General features: G+C 55.3%; 1 protein-coding gene across 6 annotated transcripts in view; it reads right to left on the minus strand.

Annotated features, from left to right (window-relative positions):
• Positions 1–430: 430 nt before the first annotated feature.
• Positions 431–20,529, minus strand: part of Ap2a2 (adaptor related protein complex 2 subunit alpha 2) — a 67,264-nt gene continuing 47,165 nt past the window's right edge. For 3 of the 6 annotated variants that reach the window (XM_076847806.2, XM_076847808.2, XM_076847809.2), the window contains 15 exons: positions 20,281–20,431; positions 19,200–19,368; positions 17,501–17,638; positions 15,456–15,638; positions 15,118–15,215; positions 14,555–14,786; positions 14,305–14,478; positions 10,909–11,069; positions 7,858–7,940; positions 5,062–5,153; positions 3,680–3,801; positions 2,859–2,975; positions 2,678–2,747; positions 2,466–2,600; positions 431–2,076 (listed from right to left, as the gene is read on the minus strand). In XM_076847806.2, the coding sequence (XP_076703921.1) occupies positions 1,999–2,076; positions 2,466–2,600; positions 2,678–2,747; positions 2,859–2,975; positions 3,680–3,801; positions 5,062–5,153; positions 7,858–7,940; positions 10,909–11,069; positions 14,305–14,478; positions 14,555–14,786; positions 15,118–15,215; positions 15,456–15,638; positions 17,501–17,638; positions 19,200–19,368; positions 20,281–20,431 (2,003 nt within the window). In that variant the 3' untranslated portion in view covers positions 431–1,998. Of the gene's footprint in view, positions 2,077–2,465; positions 2,601–2,677; positions 2,748–2,858; positions 2,976–3,679; positions 3,802–5,061; positions 5,154–7,857; positions 7,941–10,908; positions 11,070–14,239; positions 14,479–14,554; positions 14,787–15,117; positions 15,216–15,455; positions 15,639–17,500; positions 17,639–19,199; positions 19,369–20,280; positions 20,432–20,529 lie in introns of those variants that run through there. The other 3 variants (XM_076847807.2, XR_013090461.2, XM_077107760.1) reach the window with 3 other exon arrangements.

The following is a 20,529-nucleotide window of genomic DNA, read 5'->3' on the forward strand; positions in this document are numbered from 1 at the left end:
CCCACCCAAAACTCTGCGCAAGCCCCTGGTGAGGCTACCACCCTCTGGGTCCCTCCAGCACCATCCCTGCCAGGCTACAGGATCCCTGGCAGGGGCAACCTCACCCTACAGGCAGCTCAGCAGGAAAGAACCCTTGGGCCCATCCCTCCTGTGCACTTAGACCAGAGGCCTCCAAGGCCAGGACTTCCAAGGAGCCACAGCCCAGCATCCATTGAAGCAGGGAGCCTAGGCAGACCTGGCCATACCCAGAGTCATGCTATCAGAGCAAAGGTGCTTTGTGGTGTTGTGAGGTACTGTCCAACACTGCCCAGGCCCAGAGAGACTGTCCTAAAGCTGAAGGACAGGTTGCACAGGCAGATGGTACTCCAGGTCCTTGGTGCCAGCACCCACAATGCCCACAGGACACTGCCCAAAAGACAACACACACATCCAACTGTACTAGCATTTATTTTTCTTTGAAAAGGAGCACAATGCACAGATGGACACCCCTGGGACAGCACAGAGGGCAGGCCTGTGCCTCAGCAGCCCTTCCTATGCCAGGGAGACTTGTTGCCCAGAGACCACTACCTGGCTGCCCATGCACAGGAGCCATGGTCATGGGCCCTGCTGTCCACATACAGTGTGTGGACTGCACATCAAGGACAGTCACTCTGTCCAGCAGCTGGAATAAGAGGATGCAGAGGCTCGCCCTGGCCAGCCAGGCCATCACCTGCAGCAAAGCCCATCTGAGGCCGGGGCATATCTCAGGCAGACCAGGAGCTTTGGGGCACACACACACCAAGACCAGCACAGGAGGAGTTGGGTACTCTGAAGGCCACCCTGCAGCTGTCCCTAAGACTCAGGATGGCAGGATGATGGCCAGAAACTGAGGCAAAGGGCCTTGCCATGCCCAGTGTCTGGACATCAAGGGAGTGACAGTGGGTCCTGACTTTCCTGTGTCTCCTCAGGTGCTAAGGGCTCAAGTGTGCTCAGACAAACCTGCCTGTCCCCTATGTGCTGACCCTAGGAGCCACCGCAAGGCACACCTGCCTGGGCTCCCCAGGCCTCTCTGCCCCTCCACATCCTACCTTGCAAGCATGTGCAGGGACACCTGTGAGGGCTGGGACGTGTGGCCAGCAGACCTGGTGCGCCCTCAGTACAGCAACATCCAGGGCCGCTGTCCTCCCCAGTTTAACCTCCTCCACCCCCACATTCAGCAAGGACTGGACAGATGCAGTCTGCAGCTCTCGGTCTCAACTGAGGCCCTAGGAATGTGCACTTGACAGGTGGAGGCCACCAGCAGGAAGGACAGGCACACCCTGCAGAGTCTTGCAAGATGAGCCATGGTCACACCCTGCAGAGCCATCAGGATCCCTCCACCCACCAAGTGCAAATCTAAGGTGTCAGACAGAACCCATCACATAAGTCCCTTCAAGAACACCGGTGCTGTGGACAGGGCTGGCTGAGGACAGCAGGTGCCTGGTTTGGCCAACAGTCATCAAAACAGACGCTTCCAGCTCCTCAATTACAACCCTGCCCAGGAGTCGTCTGGCAGTGCCTCGGCAAGCCCCGTGCAAACACTGCCCAGCCTGCAGGGTTAGCCACACTCCTCTCGCAGAGTGGGTCACGCCAGCACGGCCAAGTAGTCCCAGGGTAGCCCTGTAAGCACATTAGTGCTGCTGCTCCAAAATCTGAGAAGGGTCTGCAACAGAACAGCGGCACTCAGACAAAACCTCAACACAATCCCCACTTCCACTCAAACTTCTTATTTCCCTTTAATTTGTAGGCTGAACCACAGGGCTGTCTTGATTCCCAGGGCCCGAGGCCCTCCTGCTGGGGCAGGCCCATTGCAGTCCTCCTCCAACAGTGCCCGCTGTCCCGCGATGACCAGGGGCCGGGCCTGGAGGCACCTTGTGCTGTGATGTTCAGACATGGGGTTTTGTTTGCATATGGTGACGAAGACAAATGGCAGAGACGAGGAGAGACGCACAGATACGAGCCAGACCTTCTGCCCATGGATTAAAACTGCTCTGACAGCAGCTCACACAGCCTCTGCGAGACGGTGTCTTTGCTGGTGCGCAGTGTGAGCCGGTACATCTGAAACAGAGACAGAGGTCAGTGGCACACCGAAGCCCCGCGCAGCTCCTTGAGGCAGCAGACACAGGCTCTGCAACAGACAGCAGCCTCGCAGCCCGAGGGCAGCCAGCAGCTCCCCTCAGTGGGCCTCCACCTCCCAAGGGCAGCTGCTCTCCAGGGATCACCCATGAAGTGACAACAGGTGCCCCCAGCAGAACTGGACACAGAGACTGGGGCCCCTCGGCCAGAAGGACACTGCTCAGGACTAAGAGGAAGCACCACTGATTGAACTGCAACACGGAACTTGCATGGGACCCCACATGCCAGGGCCCATGGAGAGGCGGGAAGCCTATGCACACTGACGGGCGCAGGCACACGAGGTCTCCACTCGCCCCCACGGGAGTCCTGACCTGGGCTTGCAGATTGGGCTCCAAGCGCAGCAGGCACCCGATCTGGGTGGTTCTGGTATGTATGATGCCAGCACCCACAAAATTCGCAGGATTGGGATCGACTTCCTCGAGGAGTGCAGAACCAAATCCAATGATCTGTCCAAAAGGAGGAAGGGGTCAGGAAAGGCACCGGCCATGGTGTCTGCCTTGGGGACACCACCACAGCCTTTTACCTTTGCTTTCGTGATTTCTGTATCCATCGGATGCTTTGCTTTGAAAATGTTCTGCACCTCTTGTTGTGGGCTGAGGAAGGGCACGGAGGGCTGTCAGAGCTGGCAGACACACTGGAGGCTAACAGGCCACCCACTGGATGACCCCTGATCCTCTCCCCACCCCCAAGCATAGCCCTCTCACTTGCTCAACTGCTTCCAACGTTGAAAGAAATCCTGAGAAGCCATTTCTGTGGGCTGGAAAAATTTGTTGAGCGTGATGGGTAGCTTGACAGACACATTCTGGAAGGTGCCACCATACCTATGGGCAGACGTGTTGACAAGAGGGAAGGGACGGGGTTCCTGGTTGCACAGCCTTAGGGCTTGGGAAGCCACCCAGGCCACCCCAGCAGCAGGGTGGACAGTGCTCCTGCAGGAGCCAAGCCAACCCTCCATACACCTGCTGAGGCAGCTGGCACAAGTGAGGCCAGGGCCACACGCACTGTCTGGAGCAGAGTTGGGAGGACCGGCACTCACCCTTGCCTCTCATCTGCCTCCAGAGCACCAGTGTCTGTGGTCAGGGTGGGATATATCCCCACAGAAAGACTGAAGAGAAGCATTTGCGTAAGTACTGTTTCTAGAATTTGAAAACGTGCTTCTCCAAACACACTGGCCTCGGGCCTACAGGGAACCCACAATCACAGGTACTCCACAGTAGTACTTGCAAGACGATGGGTCTGCATGCAGCTGCACAAGAAGCCCTGCCTGGGTCTGGAAAGCCACCAGCATCTCCTCTGCAGCTGTCTTTCCCAGCAGTCAGTGCCCAGGGCCCAGCTGTCAGCTACTGCAGACTGGCCCTGCATCCCCTTGGGCCACAGAGCAGCACTTGGGACTTCAGGGCACTGTGGTACATGATGCACTCACGGCTAGCTTCCTATACTCTGGAAAGCTCAGGTGACTGGGTGTCCCCCGTGGTGGGGGGGGTGCTCCCAGGCACATGGGCAGGTGCCCAACGCTCACTCCTACCTGAACTGAATGTTGAGGACAGGTGCCTCTGTGAAGTCAGACACGCACTCTATGTTAACCACCTGCTGCACCTGTGCGCCTCCATCTACAGTCGGGTCCACAGGCTTGGTCTGCAGGTTCAGATGTGAGCAGGAAGGTTAAGGAGTTCAGACAGGTCTGGAAGAGTGGGCCCCACTGGGCAAACCCCTGATCCCTTACCCTTACAGGAAATAAAAAATTTCAAGGGATGATGGGTGAGACAGTAAGCAGCCTAAGGGCAGAACTCCATGTGTGGTGTTACCCACTTTTTCCTAGTAGTGACCACAGCACTGCTGTGTGACTTGTCAATGCTCGCAAACAGATGAATACAGATGATACTGATAACTGAGAGCCTAATCTCTAACCCTCAGCTATTTGAAAAGCATATGACAGACAGGAAGTAGTGCATGCCCCACCACACTGCAGAGCTCAGGCCAGGACCATCACGAGACCTGCCCTTCTGCCTGTGACTGGACAGCGGGCCCAAGTGCCCAGGGCTGCTGAGCATCTGCCCACTCCCTTCTCTTGCAAGGCCACTGGAAAGGACTGCTCTGCTCATCCTACCATGTGGTTCTGCTGCCCTCAGCAAAAGCCAGTGCCCATGGCTTAGTAAGGTAACTATACCACCTGGGGCAGCTTTGTGCAGTCAGCAAGCAGGTGCTACTGAGCTGCAAGCCCCTCGAGAAGCCACCCACACAACCCAGCTGGGTCTGGAGGCGGAACAAAGGCCTCTCCTTCCCTCTGGACCCTGAGCCCACTGGCCACTTGGCTTTCAGGCTCAGGACTATGCCATGGCCCCTCAGAGCACAGCAGGCCCTAGGGAGGGACATGCAGGTGTGAGCCTTCACTCCTGATCTTGGACAAAGACTCAGTGCAGCAGACTCTGCATCTGTGTGTTTAATATCTATTCTGGAACAGTTTCAAGAGTGTGTGTTAGTATCTCTCTAAAAACACATGTAGATCTCAGGTGGAGAGGAACTCAGTTCCACCCATCTGACCAGGTCCCCCAGGGAGGTGCCCTGTGCGCCCTGTTCAGACTATAGACCTGTCCCTAAGTGGCGACTCCCCACACACCCTGCTCTCAGTAGAAACAGGCCAGCTGCAGGCCTCGTAGGGCAAGGAGCAGCACTCAATGGTGACTCACCAATGACTCCATAGGATAGAACGAGCCAGGAAAGGCAGCAGATGGGGGGCGGACAGGCGCACTGTCTGAGGCACACCAGAGGCCACCCTGCAGGGGCCACTGACCTGCCTACCTGGAAACACCTTGCTATCATGACCAAAAGCAAATTCCTCCAAGGTCCAGCTAAACCTTAGATGGCCACCTGTCTGTCAGTGTCTGAGGCCCAGGTTGTACCAAGGATATTAGACTGCAGGTCATCTGCACAGATGAGAGTTGGAGTGAAGTTCAAGAACTGCGTGGAAGTCTTGTTACCATAAAATATGAACATCCGGCCTAGAAAACAAAAACAACTGAGTCGCACACTTGGTCTGCATATTTACAGTGAAAACCAAGGGCCCCTGTAAGCCCCGGCTGAATCAAAGCTAACTGCCATGACAAAAGCTATTGCTAAAATTAATGTTTTCACTGATTTTAAAGGGCATGTAGCCAAGCACAGTGGCACAGGTTTGTACCCCCAGTGACTGGGGAGGCTGAGGCAAGAGGATCATAAGTTCAAGGCCAGCCCAGTTGGGGGGGAGGTGGTGGGGGGACCTCTGTCACTTAAGGAGACCCCATCTCAAAAAATTAAAAGGACTGTGGATGTGGCTCAGTAGTAAAACATCCCTGGGTTCAATTCTTGATAGCAAGAAAGAAAAATGATGGCATGCCAAAGCCAGAAGCAGCACTGCTCTCCACCCCTCAGCAGCATATCTGGGTCTTCTGACAGCTCCTGCACACCTGTGCAGGGAGGGCCCAGGGGGCCAGGCTGGGAGGCACCACTCACACCAGCAGTGCTGCAGGGCCCTGTGCAGGGTTCCGGTCATGACAGCCCAGCAGCATTCAGACCCCACTTAGCCCCTCTGGGAAGGCCTGGCTGGGCCTGGACCCACTGGATGGCCCAGAGCCAATGCTGCCATGTAGGGACTGTCCTTCAAACATGCACACTGAGCCTGCCCCACCACAGACCACCGTGCCAGTCAGCTGCTGCTCTGTGCCAACCAATTAGAGCACCAGCACCCTCACACAGGTCTCAGTGGGATTTCCACCCTTTCAGTTCAGAAAGGAATGTAAGCCCCAAAGGTTCTGAGAAGACAAGTACTTTGCTGTCTATGGGAGGCCAACTAGCACGTGACCGCATTTGTCTCCTCTTCTAGATTGGTGTGGCATCATCTGTCACTCTGTGATCTGGTTGCCTAGGTGACCCAGACAGTAGCCCTGATCTTTAGGGTGCAAGCGACTATGTCTTTGTGCATGGACGTGCCTTCCTATATCGCCATGGGTGGAGTTATGCTCACCTGTTCCTTTGTAATATTACCCCTTGCCCTGTTTGGGATAGAATGTTCCATGGAAACACCCTTTGTGTGTCCTCTTCTCTTACTCTGTCCTTGGGTGTGGCCTTCCTAGATATCAGTCAACTTGCTGACAACAGACATCATGAAGCTAGACTCAGCCCCTTGAAACCTGACCCCTTGCCTCATATGAATGGCTTCTCCTCAGTAAAAGGGGTGAGCATGTGCGCTCTCTCTCTGCGGACCCTTAAGGTCAGAAGAGCCATTACAGCACCCCCAAAGAAAAAGGTATTTCTGTCACGTGTGGTTATTTCGCGCAGCCCAGTTCCCCTGGAGTGACCCTGAGTGTTTTAGTTGAGTGCAATCCGGCAGGTGTCACCCCTGCACAAACCAAAAAGTAAATCAAGACCAGGCAAAGTCATCATAGCCAGAGGCTAGGACCTTGGTCACAGGAGCAGGAGGCCTGCTCACCACAGCACCTGCAGAGCCCTGCCCCACCCCCACCAGGGCCAGCAGGAGAGGCGTGTTTTCCCTTCCTCCCTACACTCCTGCTCACGAGGCTCCCTGGGTGGGAGGTGGGACAGCACATCCCACAGGGGCCACTTCAGCAGCACCATAGATTTGATGGGTATATTTTTTCTTTTTAGACTCAAAACTTTTCTTTTTCCATATAAAAATTGGTAAGTGGGGGCTGGGGTTGTGGCTCAGTGGTAGAGCGCTCACCTAGCACTTGTGAGGCCCTGGGTTCAATCCTCAGCACCACATAAAAATAAATGAATAAAAAATAGGTATTATGTCCCAAATACAAAAAATAAAATAAATTAAAAAAAAATTGGTAAGTGTCTCAAAACCCACAATAAACCATTCAGTCAAGTTTACAGTGTGCAGTCCAGGGCACTGAGCATGCTCACACTGCTGTGCAGATGTCACCACCTCCACCCCCAGGGCTCTCTCTAGTGGAATACTCCCAGACTGGAACCTGCCCATCAAATACTGTTCCCTGCCCTCTAGCCCCTGCCCTGTCCAGGCACCTCATGTGACTGGGATCATGCAGTGCGCTTCATGGTATAATTGGTGCTTTACTAAGCCTCGTGTCCACAGGGTTCCTCCACGTGCAGCAGGTGTCAACACTGTCCTCTGTGCAAAGCTGATCAGTACCCCACAGTACACACCTCTCCACCACCCACTTTGAACACTCGGGCTATCTCCTCTGAGTTACTGTGAATGACGCGCAGCCACGAACATGTGTCCACGACACCTCTTCCAGACCCCGCTTTGACTCTTTGGTCTACACCCAGAAGCAGGCTGCTGGATCATGCCCATGATCATCTCCACCTTGCTGAGGGGCAGCCCTGCTCTCATCCACAGCGGCCACCCCAGGTTACACCTAGCAACTGCCCAAGGCTCCCTTCTCTCCACATGCTCTGCCTGTGTGTGAGGTGGCGAGAGCTGCAGCTCCCCATGCTGTGGCTGTGTCTGCAGCCTGATGGGGGAGCGTCATGCATGCCGGGTGGCCCTGTGCTCCTTTCCTCTGGAGAAGTGATTGCCCTGGTCATCTGCCGCCTCTAGACAGAGCTACTCCCAAGGGGGAGGTGTGCAAAGGACCCCTGCATGTTCTGGATATGAGGTTCTCGTCAGGGCCACCTGTAGCATTTCTTGTTTCCCACGGTTTTCAAAGGGAGATTTTATTAAATATTTAAAACACGTACCTAAATTCTGCCGAAATTCAGACTTAAGTCCAATTTGAAGCAGCTGGTTTTCAAACAACACACCATTATTTTTACAAACAAACCTAGGAGAAAAGGAATAGTATGATGTCACTCAAAGCCACTTACTGCAAGGGAACTTTTTTCAAAAACGGCTTAAAGTCCACCAAGGCTTAGATAACTGGTGGGGACGGGAAGACAGCGTAGGGACCACTCCTAAGACCACTCACAGTGGCTGCCAGAGACGGAGAGCAGGCAGCAGCCATCATCTCCTTGTGTTCCAGGGAAGAGGGCACCACTGCCCGTACTCAGGGATGAGGCTTGCGGCAAGCTGGGGGCTGGGCAGTGTGCAGAAGGCACAGCTACAGCCCCTCCATGCTCACAGTGGCAGCCCACTGGGCAATCTCCTTGCCTACCCGCACCAACCCCGCACTCATCATCTTCCTGAATTCTGTGGCCACCTACCTGAGCCACTTGGGCAGATTCCTCACAGGCACTGGGTTGGCACACTGTGACCTAAGAGGGCTTTACCAGCTCTGCTCCAGGCCCTGTTTCCAGGAGCTGTCCAGGCAGCAGGCCCATGGACATCCCTCTGTAGACCCAGTTCCTGAAGGCTCTTCCAAGTCCTTCAGGCCACAGTCTGACAGACTGCCCAGCTCTGGCCACCAAGAAGTGCCACAAAGTCAAATCGCAAATGGACAGGCAGGACAGTCTTCCAAAACACCAGAAAGTATGTGCTGAGCTCCTCACAACTGAGGCTGTCCCCATCAAGAGTGGGCTCACAGCCTGGGGCTCCGAGCACAGGCACCATGGGGCTGCCCCACTGCAACTCAGCCATAGAAGGGCCCATGCCAATAAGGGGCCATGGGGGTCACACTTGATTTGGACTAAGATATCTTAAATTGAAATCTGTCAGGGATACAGAAAGGGTATCCATCTACTATCCCCAGCATACCACAGATGTTTATGTGGTCAGTAGTTCTCTAAAGGGCCAATCTCAACTGCACCTGATCCCTAAGGAACGTGCAATGAACAAAGGCCATGCCAGGAGGCCACAGCCTCCCTGCACTGACTGTGCCCCAGTGACCCAGCCCTGTGAGAGCCAGAGCACAAATCCTCCACACTGCCCCAGTCACACACTACATGACGACCCTCTGTCAACGTCCAAGCCAGAACCAACACCCTGGAGCCCAAGGAAACAGGGCCTAGCCACCAGAGGAAGCATGCACACAAGGCCAGACCACCAGGGCAGCGGGAGGTAAGAACAAGGGTACATGGACCTGGAGTGCAGCCTCAAAGGGACAGTGGGCACCAGAGGCACATACAGGACTCTCAAGGCCCTCCCCTCTTCCACCACTCCATCTCCAACAGGACATCAGGGAGAGCTGCACCCAGTTGCTCAGAGGGTCACAATTTAGAAATGCCCTGTCTGAGTCCCACAGAGCAGCAAAATAGGCCTTTGGCCCAGTCCCTGGCAAGTGCTCAAAGCCTTGTGAGGTGACAATACAACAAGCCTGGGGTGGCTCGCTAGATGGAGCCACTGCCCTCAGAGGATGTCCAGATTATGAGCCCTGCCCCAGGACATACAGCTCCTTTGGCCACAAGCACCTTGGAGCCTGGGTCCACTGGGCGCTCTCGAATTGAGACTGGCACTCTGTGAATGAGGAGAAGTCTGCTTAGGCCTTCTCTAAGGAACAAGAATCAGTATGCAGGATGACCACAGAAACCGCAACACACGCAACACCACAAAATTTTAAAAGTTGACCGTCCAAAGCTAAAGTGGGGGAAATTTTGGACTCAACATTTCGATTATAAGGAACTAAGAAATTTTTCTAGACTTCAAGATTACAAGCCAACAGTGTTGTGATATTGACAAAATAAAACACTTAAATAATAAACGGGAGGATGGGCTGGGGTTGTGGCTCAGTGGTAAAGTGCTTGCCTAGCACATTTAAGGTACTAGGTTCACTACTCAGCACCACATAAAAATCAAAAACAAAGTTAAAAAATAATAATAATAATAAAAAATGGGAGGAAAGCCCACAGGACTTCTACTACCATCTTCAAAATGGGGGGACAAAGAACCATTGCATTAAGGTTTTCTAATCTGCACCCAGGACATGCTGCCACTCTGCAGGGTGGAAGTGAGGGCCCATCATGTCCACAGATCTAGACATAAGCAGGCCTGGCACAGTGGTACAGCCTAAATCCCAGCACCTCAGGAAGCTGAGGCAGGAGGATCGCCAGTTCCAGTCCACCCAGGGCAAGTTAGCAAGAACTGTTTCAAAAAACAAAAAGGGCTGGGGACTTGGCACAGTGGTAGAGTGCTTTCCCAGCACATGCGAGGCCTAGGTTCAACCCCAGTACTTCAAAAAAAGGAAAGGAAGGATGGAAGTGAGTTGACTAGGGATATGGCAGTGGCAAAGCACCCCTGGGTTCAATCCCCGGTACCAATTAATAAGTAAATTTTGATTATAAGGAACTTAATCAATCAATCAATAAAAGCAGATTCAGTCCTAAGATGGAAGAAAGAGAGTAAGTGCTGGGAAGAACAGTCTGACATCCACATTTTGAAAATGGGGGAAGACAGGGAACAAAGGCCGGAGCCAACACGTACTGCAGCAGGGTCAGGAGGCCCTAGAGCTGCAGAGCTGCAGGAAGAACTCACACCTCCAGGCCAGGCCAGGCAGGGTGCAGGCAGAGCGCAGGCAGGCCACCACTAACTCAAAAGTGAATGAGTCCTTAAAAAAGAAACGGCATTTATCCACAAGGCTGACAAGGAACAGTGACAGGTTAGAGAGCAGGGTGCAGCGGAGAGCAGCAGCCAGAGTGTGTACTGAATGCCCAGAAGCACCAGACCTGCAGCTCCACTGCCCACCCTGGGACGCAGACCTGCTGACCTTGTAGCAGGCACAGCACCAGCAGGGGTGCCGGGGGACTGAACACAGAAAGTGGTTTACACCTCTCTCCCAAGTAGCAACCAGGTGGTCATGCTGCCCGCTGCCCAGCCGACCCTGTCTATACTTCCCATATTTGGTGCAGGAACCTGGCTACCTGGCAAAGTTGTCTTCAGAGCCGGGAGCAAGAGGTGCCACCGAGGAAGCCGAGTCTGAGAACACATCCACCAGCAGCCCGCCAGAGGAGGGCGGTGGCGCCGCAGGGGCAGGGGGGGTGGCCCCCAGGCCCAGGAGGTCTGCCGACGGAGAAGGCGTGGACTGGAAAAGGAGGGACAGCATCAGCACCAGAACTGGGCACGGCAGTGTGGACTCTCAAATCCCCCAACCCACATCCACCCAGGCCAGACAGGCTGCCCTTTCTGAGTAGGCACACAGGGCCAGGTGGGGCAGCAACAAGAGGCTACCCTCTACACAGCAAAGGAACGGCCAGCATTTCTCCACAAATGCCACTGGAATGAAGAGAAGTCCTGAAAACATTTTTGCCATCAGACAGCAAGTTTTAGAAGACAAAAAAAAAAAATAATAATAATCAGCAAGCCACTTGCTACAAGGCATTCCTGGCCTATTTGTCAAGTCTTATTCAGTTGAGGGGAAAGGCAGATTAAAAATTGTACAAACAGCAGGAGGCTGAAGCACTGCAGGTTTGAGGCCAGCCTAGGACACTTGGTGACACATGACTTAAAATACCAGGGGGTGAGATGTGGCTCAGCAATGGAATGCCCTGGCTCAGCCTCGGCACCATACACAGCACGGCCTGCGGACAAACACATGACTTTGATCCTCAGAAAACTATTATATCCCTTGGTGTGATGGGGGCCAGAGAAGGGATCCCTATATCACCCGGTGTGACGAGGGCCATAGAAGTGACCACTACATGATCTGCTATGAGGAGGGCCACAGAAGTGAGTGCTACTTCACCAGGAGGCATAGCTCCACGCACCTGCACTTGCTCTTCAAGACACGCAGCTGGCTCACCTCGGCTCTGATTCTATGTGGGCCTGGGCCCAGTTGCAGAATTAAGCCAACCACACAACTGGGTGCCTGGGTGCTTCCAGCAGAGCTCTTCAGGACCACTCAGGCCTGGGATCTGATGGTCACATGACTGCAGATGCTACTGACTACATGAACTTAAGGCCAGAGATGTGGGTGCCTGCACGAAGACACCCTCCCAGTGGCTGGTCCAAGTCCCACTGGACAGCCATGAAGACTAAACCAGGTTACAATGTTCCAAGAACTAGGTCCTAAGGCCATCCAACATACTCACTCAGTCTGCACTGGTTTTCCCCAGAACTAGCCAAAAGGCTGTCATTCCCCATGTGGAAGCCCCGGCACATGGTGCCAGGCCTATAGGCCTGCCATCTGGCCTTTAGCAGAGCCATACCGGGCACAAAGGACCTTGCGGCCCCTTCACACCAAGCTGGGGTGTTAAATGTGTTTAACTGCATGTGCAGATACATGGCTTTATGCATGGACATGACTCCAAGATGAAAGAGGCACAGAACATCAGCTGGTGAGATGGGTGTGGGTATCAGAGGCCCATGCTGGGCCAGGCAAGCCCACTGGTCTGTCTCTGCAGGTACCAGGAGCACTGTGCTCCCTCCTCAAGGGGCACTGATTGACCCAGAAGACCTGGGTCACACATGCCCCAGGAGAAGAGAGAGGCCACAGAGGAGCGGGCAAGTCTGGCTGGACCCACTGCAGGTGGCTACTCTACCCCTCCGCCCAGACCTGTGTCTTCAGGAGGCTGTATGCCAGAGGGCTATGGGTTACAGACGGGCACCCACAGGGTGAGCCCCTGCAACTCTGCCAGCCAGTCAGCTCCTCACCACTGGCTCCTGAAAGGTGGTTCCAGTATGTCTGCTTTCTAAATGTCTCTTAAAACTGGGAAACCCCCCTTTGTCCTATTAAACAAGCACCCCAAGAGTTATGAGTGTAAGAGCAAGGCTGCTGTATCAGGAGGACCCAGCAAGCCACAGCCACACCCCTACCTCCCCAACCTGCTGGCCTCCAGGCCTTAGGGAGACCCTCCCAGGAGTGCTGCCAGCATCTAGACACCTGAGCTGCACCTATTCCCTCCAACAGCAATCACAGCAGGAACTCAAGCAAAGAGCACTTGTGCCCAGACTGGGGCCAGCACAGCCTCTGGGGACACCTGGTCAGCAGGATGGCCAGCCACAGCCAGGCAAATCTGCAGTCGCAGGTATGTCCTGGTGCCCTCCATGGGATCACAGGTGAGATTTTTGCAAAGATGTTCTGGCATTACCCATGACTTTAGTAAAAGACACTTTGGTCAACAGTGCCCCAGATAAAAAGTGCCACATGAAACTCAGACCTCCCAGTGTTGCTAGGCAAACCAGGTGTGCCCCTGCCCCCATCCTGCTCCTCTTCCTCAACGCCCAGGGCCCACCAAAAACCCACTTTAGGAGGAGGTCTGCCATTGCATCCCATCGTGGAGTTCAGGGTGCAGGCTGCAAGTCTCACCATTCCCACTTTCCCAACCATTCGCCTGCCAGGTGCCTGTAAAGTCAGGAAGGGGCAGGCAGCCCAGTCAGAAAACTGAATCAACCTGAGGAGGCCTCCAGAGGGTGGGCCTTATCAAAAAGCCAAGCCTCAGGGAGCCCACACCTACCTTCCAAGGACAGCCTCACTGCACCCAAGGCTCTGACCCCCTGAGCACATAGCCCAACCCCTCAGCCTGGGTCCCAGGCCCACCTCCCAGTCCACACACACCTGGCTGGGCATGTCATACCTCACTTATCAGGGTCAATGCACAAGAGAAAAACCAAGTAAATCCAAACAGAGACCAACGACAGCCTCATGGTAGCCACCAAGGCCCCTCTATGCCTACGGATGCACCTTCTTCAGAGCTGCAGAGCCCATGTGACACCCTAGCAGAACTCTGTGGCTCTCCTCAGAGGCTCTGTAGGACCTGGTCACTGGACACCTGCACCCACATCCTCCTCCAGACGTAGCCTCACCTTGCTAAGGCCAAAGCCTCTGCTCTGCAGGACATGGCTGCTGCCCTTTTGCCCTGGCCTGGACCCCATGGATGCCTGAGCTGGCACCATGTGAATAGCCCCATGTTAACAAGCCACTCTCACCACGTCACTCACAAGGAAGATATTTACTCTACTTTTCTGTAGAGTAAAAAAGAAAACCTCCAAGAGCAGGGCCCGTCCTCAGCCTAGAAGCATGCAGACAGGCCACCATGGGAGGGCAAGGGACCAAGCCCCCAGGTCACCTGGAGGGAAGTGGGGAGCTGGCCTGCCGCCAAGAAGCCAGTCACACAGATACCTCCAGCAGGCAGACACCAGCCTCCTGCAATAAGCCACCTGAGAGCCTGGGTGAAGAAGCACGCAGACCCCAAGCCGAGAGCCAACACTGGGCTCTCAGTACACATTAATAAAAATTCTCCCTGACATGCTCACACTCTGTGTATCCTGATCTCAGGTTGTGGGGCCCCGGGGGTCAGGCACAGTAGGCAAGGACCCACCGCGGCGCTGGTGCTGGCTGGGGCGGGCTCAGGGCCCCCATTCACATCCGCACTCCGTTCCCGCTTGGTCTCCTCCAGGTCGGTCACTGTGCTCGGGCCCTTCTTCTTCTTGAGCTTGGCCAGGATGGAGGACTCACGCTCTGGGAAGGGCGGCATCTCCTCCAGGACAGTTGCCTGGTTGAAAGAACACAAGCTTGGCTTGGCCCAGGGCCCTGGATGCCTAGCCCCAGTCCACCAGGCCACTGCGTACCAGGATGTCAGTGCTGGCAACAGTACTGAGGCGCAGATACTCCACAGCTCGCTGCTGCAGCTCCACATCCGCATTCTTCAGCTGGCTGTCGCTGCGCAGCACGTCCTGGATGGTGGTCTTTACCTCCGGAAAGAGGTTCACGAACTTGATGTAGGTAGACAAGAGCAGCGCCCGGGTGGGGACGCTGCACAGGTGGAACTTGGAGTGCAGCAGGTCGAACTGGATCAAGGGGCTGGTCAGGGCAAGGCAGGCTGTCAGCTTGCCAGCTCAGAGGCAAGCACAGCTGGGCGCTCATGCTAAGATAGAAGTCCCCAGGGAGGCTGCGTTTGTTGTGCCAGATCTGTCTGCAGGTACTTGAGGACACCAGCCACAGGACCACATAATCTGCACTTTTAACAGAGGCATGCTACTTGAATGACTTGGAGGGTGTTGGATCAATGTGAGGACAAGCACCTCCCATCAGGAGGACGAAGGGTGCAGGGCAACCCACGACAGAGCACATGCCAGCCGGCACACAGGCCCCACCATGCCCAGCCTAGAGCTAAAACACCCATCCATCTTACCTGGATCGAGGATCCCCAGCTATCAAGTTTCCAAACTCCCCCAGGATGTAGCCGCCTACTTTGACCAGATTCTCGTGGCATGCTGGAGCCTGCAGAGCCTACGAAACCATGAATGGGCTGAGCCAGGTACAGGAGCTGCAAGCCATAGCAGAACAGCCAGGGGCACCTGAGCCCAGGAGGAGAGGCTCAAAGGGACAGCAAGCTCAGGGCAGGGGGATCACAGGGTACAGCAAACAGGAGCAAAAAGGGCAAAAAACACCACCCACCGGGATTCACATGAGCATGGGCACCAATGCCCTACTCACCACCCTTGCCCACCACATGAACCCAGGCCGCACCTCGAACACCGTCTTGGCAGCATAGCCCTGTACGTCGTCCCGGTTGATGACAATCTGAATGACTCGGTACCAGACCTCCTCGCTCACGTAGTCTCCTGCGATGCGGATCAGGTTGAGGATGGTGTCCACGTACCAGGTGTAGTCCACTGCATACTTCTCAGCCAGGATGGCCACCTTCAGCACCTGCCAGGGGACCACCAAAGGACAAGCCATCATCCAAATCCGTAGAGGACCTAAAGTTGGGGTGTGCAGAAAGCCCTCACTGGTTCTCTAAGGAGGCCCAGGGTGTGGAGCCACTACTCAAGCAAGAAAAGCCATCGACCTCCAGGGACAGGCAGCAGTAGCTGAGCCAGGCATGCAATGGGACACTATTACCAACAGCCTTGTGCCACCTGCAAGATACCCCAGGTGAAATGGCACTGCACACCATCGTCAGGCCATGGCTCTTCCTCCCGCCGGCTTGCCCACCACATCCTCAGGCCTCCTCTTATTTGCCTGCCCTCTCTCCATGGGAGGATTGCCAATTCACCACCCCTAACCTAGCCCCGCAAGCTCACACCATAGGGGCAGCCACCCAGTCTTCTTGCATGGAGCCCAAAGGGTACCAGCTGCCAACCCTGAGCCAGCCATCATGGTGACCAGATCCCTCAGGCCCCACCATCCCCAGCCTAGAGCTAAAACACCCATCCATCTGCTCTGCACACGCCCTCTCCCATCAGATTCCAAGACACTTCCAAAGCGTCAAAGCCCATGGCCTTCGAGCCAGCCCTTGCCCTCAGCTGTAGGCTGGGGGCCCTCACCACCTCCCATAGAACATCTTCCTGAGGCTACCAGGCCTGCCTCCAGCACCCAGAACACATGCAGACCACCGTCCTGCCCCCAACCTGCGAGCACATGAGGGAGAACAGCCTGTGGGCTGGGTGGCCGTACCACCCAGACCCCCAGCAGCCAACAGGGCAACAGACAGGTGGGTGGTGGGTGAGTCCTGGTCCTGGGACTGAGACATGTCAAGAAAACCAACAGGACAATAGCTCCTTGTCTAACAACCCATAAGCCAGCACTCAAACCCTGAGTGCGTGGTGCACACGTGATGTGCCAATGGGCACAGTTCCCCTGACTGCCACACCCCTTAGAGCAGAGTTAAGGAGGGCCTCTCCAGTGACCAGCCCCCAAACCAGACACACCCCAACAAGCCCCACAACTCAGGCCAGAAACAGACACTGGCTGAAGTCGGCAGGCCACTTGCCCAGCCATGCCCCACATAGGTCCAAAGTGACCTTGAACTCTAAGCTGCAAAGCTGGAGTCAGAATACACCTTTCTAGGCGGGGGTTGTGCTCAGAAGTAGAGCGCTTACCTAGCACACGTGAGGCACTGGGTTCGATCCTCAGCACCACATAAAAATAAGATAAAGACATTGTGTCCAAAAAAAGCATTAAAAAAAAACACACCTTTCTATTGTACGTCAATTACCTCAGGTACTTCAGAGAGCTCAGCAACACCCTGCAACACCCTGCCTATCCTCGGGCATGGAGAAGCCAGTGCCACCCCTGGGTTAGGAGCAGAGCAATCAGGGCAGCCATGGGGCTCCAAGGTCCCCTCCCTCAGACCTGCTCTGTGACAGAAGCAGGGGCTTGCTGGGCGGCAGCAGCCTGTCAGGAATGTGCCTGCTGCATGGCGACTGACAGGACTCACGAAGGGAGCCACTGCTCAGGCTTAGTGCCAGCTAGAGATGCCGAGGACCAGGAAAATCAGAGACGCGTCAGCTATAGTCCAAAGTCAGCACTGCTGAGAGCTCTACCCACAGGATGTGAAATGCTGGCCATGACGCACACCACGGAGGCCTCGTTCAGACCCTGCCAAACTAACACCGCACTGAAGGACAGAGGTCCTGGGAAAGCCTGCTGCTGGGCAGATGTGAGGCTCTCCTTGCTGACTGGAAGGCCAGCACCAAGGGATCCTCTGTCGAGCGTCCTCAAGCCTGCTGGACAGCCACAAGCCACCAAGGAACAGTCCAGAGGTGGGCAAGCCTGGGCTGAGGACTCACAATCTCCTCTCGGATGGAGTAGTCGGCTGTCTCCAGGTAGCTCAGCATCTCGGCCACAATCTGCTGGGCATTGCTGCGGTCACACATGGCGTAGAGCAGGTCCACCGCTCGCTGCCGCACACTCACGTCCCGTTCTGTCTGCAGGGGAAGGAAGGAAATCAAGAGACTGCCCATGCAAACCACAGGCTGGTGGACAGTGGATGTCCCCTGAAGTGTGTGTCCCAGGGGCCCTGCATCTGCACCCTGAGGGGGCCACCCGGGGCTCCCAGGGCTCTGTCCTCATCAGGCAGCCACTGCACCCACCCCCTCACCATCTGGACCTGGAAGCCCAGCAGACTGGGTCCCAGACCCCTCCTCACTCCTCACTCACCACCCCAACGTGGTCAAACAGTCCCTCCCGCCTGGAGTCTAGCTCCCTCCCACTCACTACCACACCCACTTCACCAGCCAGGTTCTCTGTGCCCAGTGGTGGAGCCATGGAGGCCTCTCTATTGTGTGGTCACAGACTGGTTCCTTCTGCATCACCTGGGAGCTCGCTATGACCCTGCCCCAGAAGGAACCAGAACACGATGTGTGAGGAGGGTGGGTGTGGTGGTGAGCTGAACACCCCAGAGCAGCACAGAGAAGAAGGGCCCAAACAAGGGCTAGAGCCATGTGAAGTGAGAGCTGTTCCCTGTCAACGACTATGGAAAGACTAGAACAGACACTAAGCCAGGACCAGAACCCAACCTCAACTGGTCCCCACACAGAGCTCAGGGAGCCACAGAATGCCAGGACACGTAGACCTGCTGGGCCACTACCCACAGCTGGGTCAGGACACGTACTGTGACCTCCACCTGTAGCTCTTTGCCGCTCCGTGCTCACAGGCAGGCCCGCTGGTCAGTCCTGCAGACTTGGGCAGAGAGCAAGACATGGCGACCCCAGCTAGGCGCCTCCAGAGCTTAAATTTTAGTTCTTAAAAAATATCTGAGGGGCTAGGGTTGTAGCTCAGTGGTAGCGTGCTTGCCTAGCACTGGGTTCAATTCTCAGCATCACGTACAAATAAATAAAATAAATGTCCATCAACAACTAAAAAATTTTTTTTAAAAATCTGAAATCCTCGAAAAAGTGAATTTTTCTCTGCCAAGTGTGATTTTTCTTAAAAAGAATAAAATATCTCATCTTTCAGCCAGGTGTGATGGTGCCCAGCTGGGGAGGCTGAGGCAGAGGACGGCAAGCTCAAAGGCAGCCCCAGCAGTGGAGGGAGACCCTCAGCAACTTAGTGAGACCGAGTATCAGACATTCAAAGATATGAAATAAAGGACAGGGACAGGGCTCAGGGGTTAACATCCCTGGGTTCAATTTCTGGTACCAAAAAAAAATTCACCTTTCTACCAAAAAAGAATCGCTCTGTTCACTGAACCATTAGATGGAACTCAGCAAGCAGGATCCCACAGGAGAACTGTCCCACAAGAAGTCAGGACTGCTGTGGTCACATGCGTGCAGCCCAGAGTCCCATGCAGTGTGGGACTGGCCAGGCAGTGTGGCCTCAAGACACGGTGGGACCCCATGGCAGGGCAGATGACAACTAACCCAGAAGCTGTGCCCATTCTGTGTGATGGGTGACAAGAGTTAGGCCACCACTTCTGGACCTAAATGCAACTGCCAAGGGGACCCAGCGGTGTCACAGAAGCACCCACGACTCCCACCATGGTGCTACCTTGAGGGCGTTGATGACAGTCTCAATGTGGGTCTTGACAGCCTCATGGGAGAACTCGGAGCTGGCCAGCGTGCACATACTCTCCAGAGCCAGGTAACGCAGATTGGTCTCCCGGTGCTGCAGGAACTGGCCCAGCTGGTTGCAGGCGCGCACTAGCAGGTTTGGTTCACTGCACAGGCAGAAGCGGGCGGGAGAGGCTTCCTCAGCACTGGTCACACCAGCAGGAGAGCCTTGGACCCTGCTGTGCCCTGACAAGAGCATGATATGCCGCCCAAGCAAGAACTCCAGGGGCCCGAGAGGCAGGAGCCCAGCTTGGTTCCTCAGTTGGGTGTCGCACCCTACAGCTCCTGCTCCCTCTGGAACCTCCCAAAGCTCTGAAGAACCCCACCCACTCTGGAGTCTGAAGGTCAAGGTGCTGCTGGCATCAGGTCCTGACCAGAAAAGCAACTTCAATCAGCAGCCAGCTTGGTGCACACGTGTATGGGCAGCAAAAGGCCAGGGCAACCAGCCAGTGAGGAGGTACGAGGCGCGCACAGGCAACTCCACGCAGCCCCCACTGCTTCAGGTGACTCCGGCTCTCTTTAAGTATATTCAGTGAGGACCATGAGGCAACCTCCAATTAGAAACCTCATTTCACACCGCTCCCGACCCTGATGAGGGTGGACATCAGCCTGCTGCTCTACAAGGAAGCAGTGACTAGAGAACAGCTACTGTCTGCCCACAGGCCCCGTGGGCCACACGTCCCCTCTCTGAGCCAAAGCACAGTGCTGTAGGCCCACAGGGGAGCAGGACAGCTACCCACAGCCCTCTGTGCTGTGTCCACAGGCAGGGTTGTCTCTACCACTGCCCCAAGAGACCTGGGCCAGCACAGGACACACAACCTTCTGCAGGACTATGGGAGAAGCCAATCGGACACAGAAGCACAGAGGGACAGGAGGTGGCTCTGGGGATGGCAACAGTCAACAAAGCATCTGATGAGGGTTCTGGGGCCAGAGAGGGCATGCCAGGTGGCAGTGGGGCAGAGCCCATGGGGAGCAATGCCGAGAGTCACACCAGCGTGTGCAGGAGGCCAGCAGCTCACCTGTCATGGTGGATAATCAGGCTGATGGCCTCGAACAGCACCGCATTCTTGGCGTTGGAGTGCTGTACTTTCTTTGACTTGGGCGGCTCCTGGGCTTTGTTCAGGATGGTCTCCAGGCACTCGGTCAAGCGGCCTCGCACTGCAGGGTCTTCTAGGCAAGGAAGAAGGACTGGTCAGGCTCCCTGGCCTCAGACCCACACCTGCTGAGAGGCCCCCAGACTAGCACAGCAGATCTGTGGACCCTCGACA

Source organism: Callospermophilus lateralis, chromosome 2 (assembly GCF_048772815.1).
Source record: "Callospermophilus lateralis isolate mCalLat2 chromosome 2, mCalLat2.hap1, whole genome shotgun sequence".
Classification (NCBI taxonomy): domain Eukaryota; kingdom Metazoa; phylum Chordata; class Mammalia; order Rodentia; family Sciuridae; genus Callospermophilus; species Callospermophilus lateralis.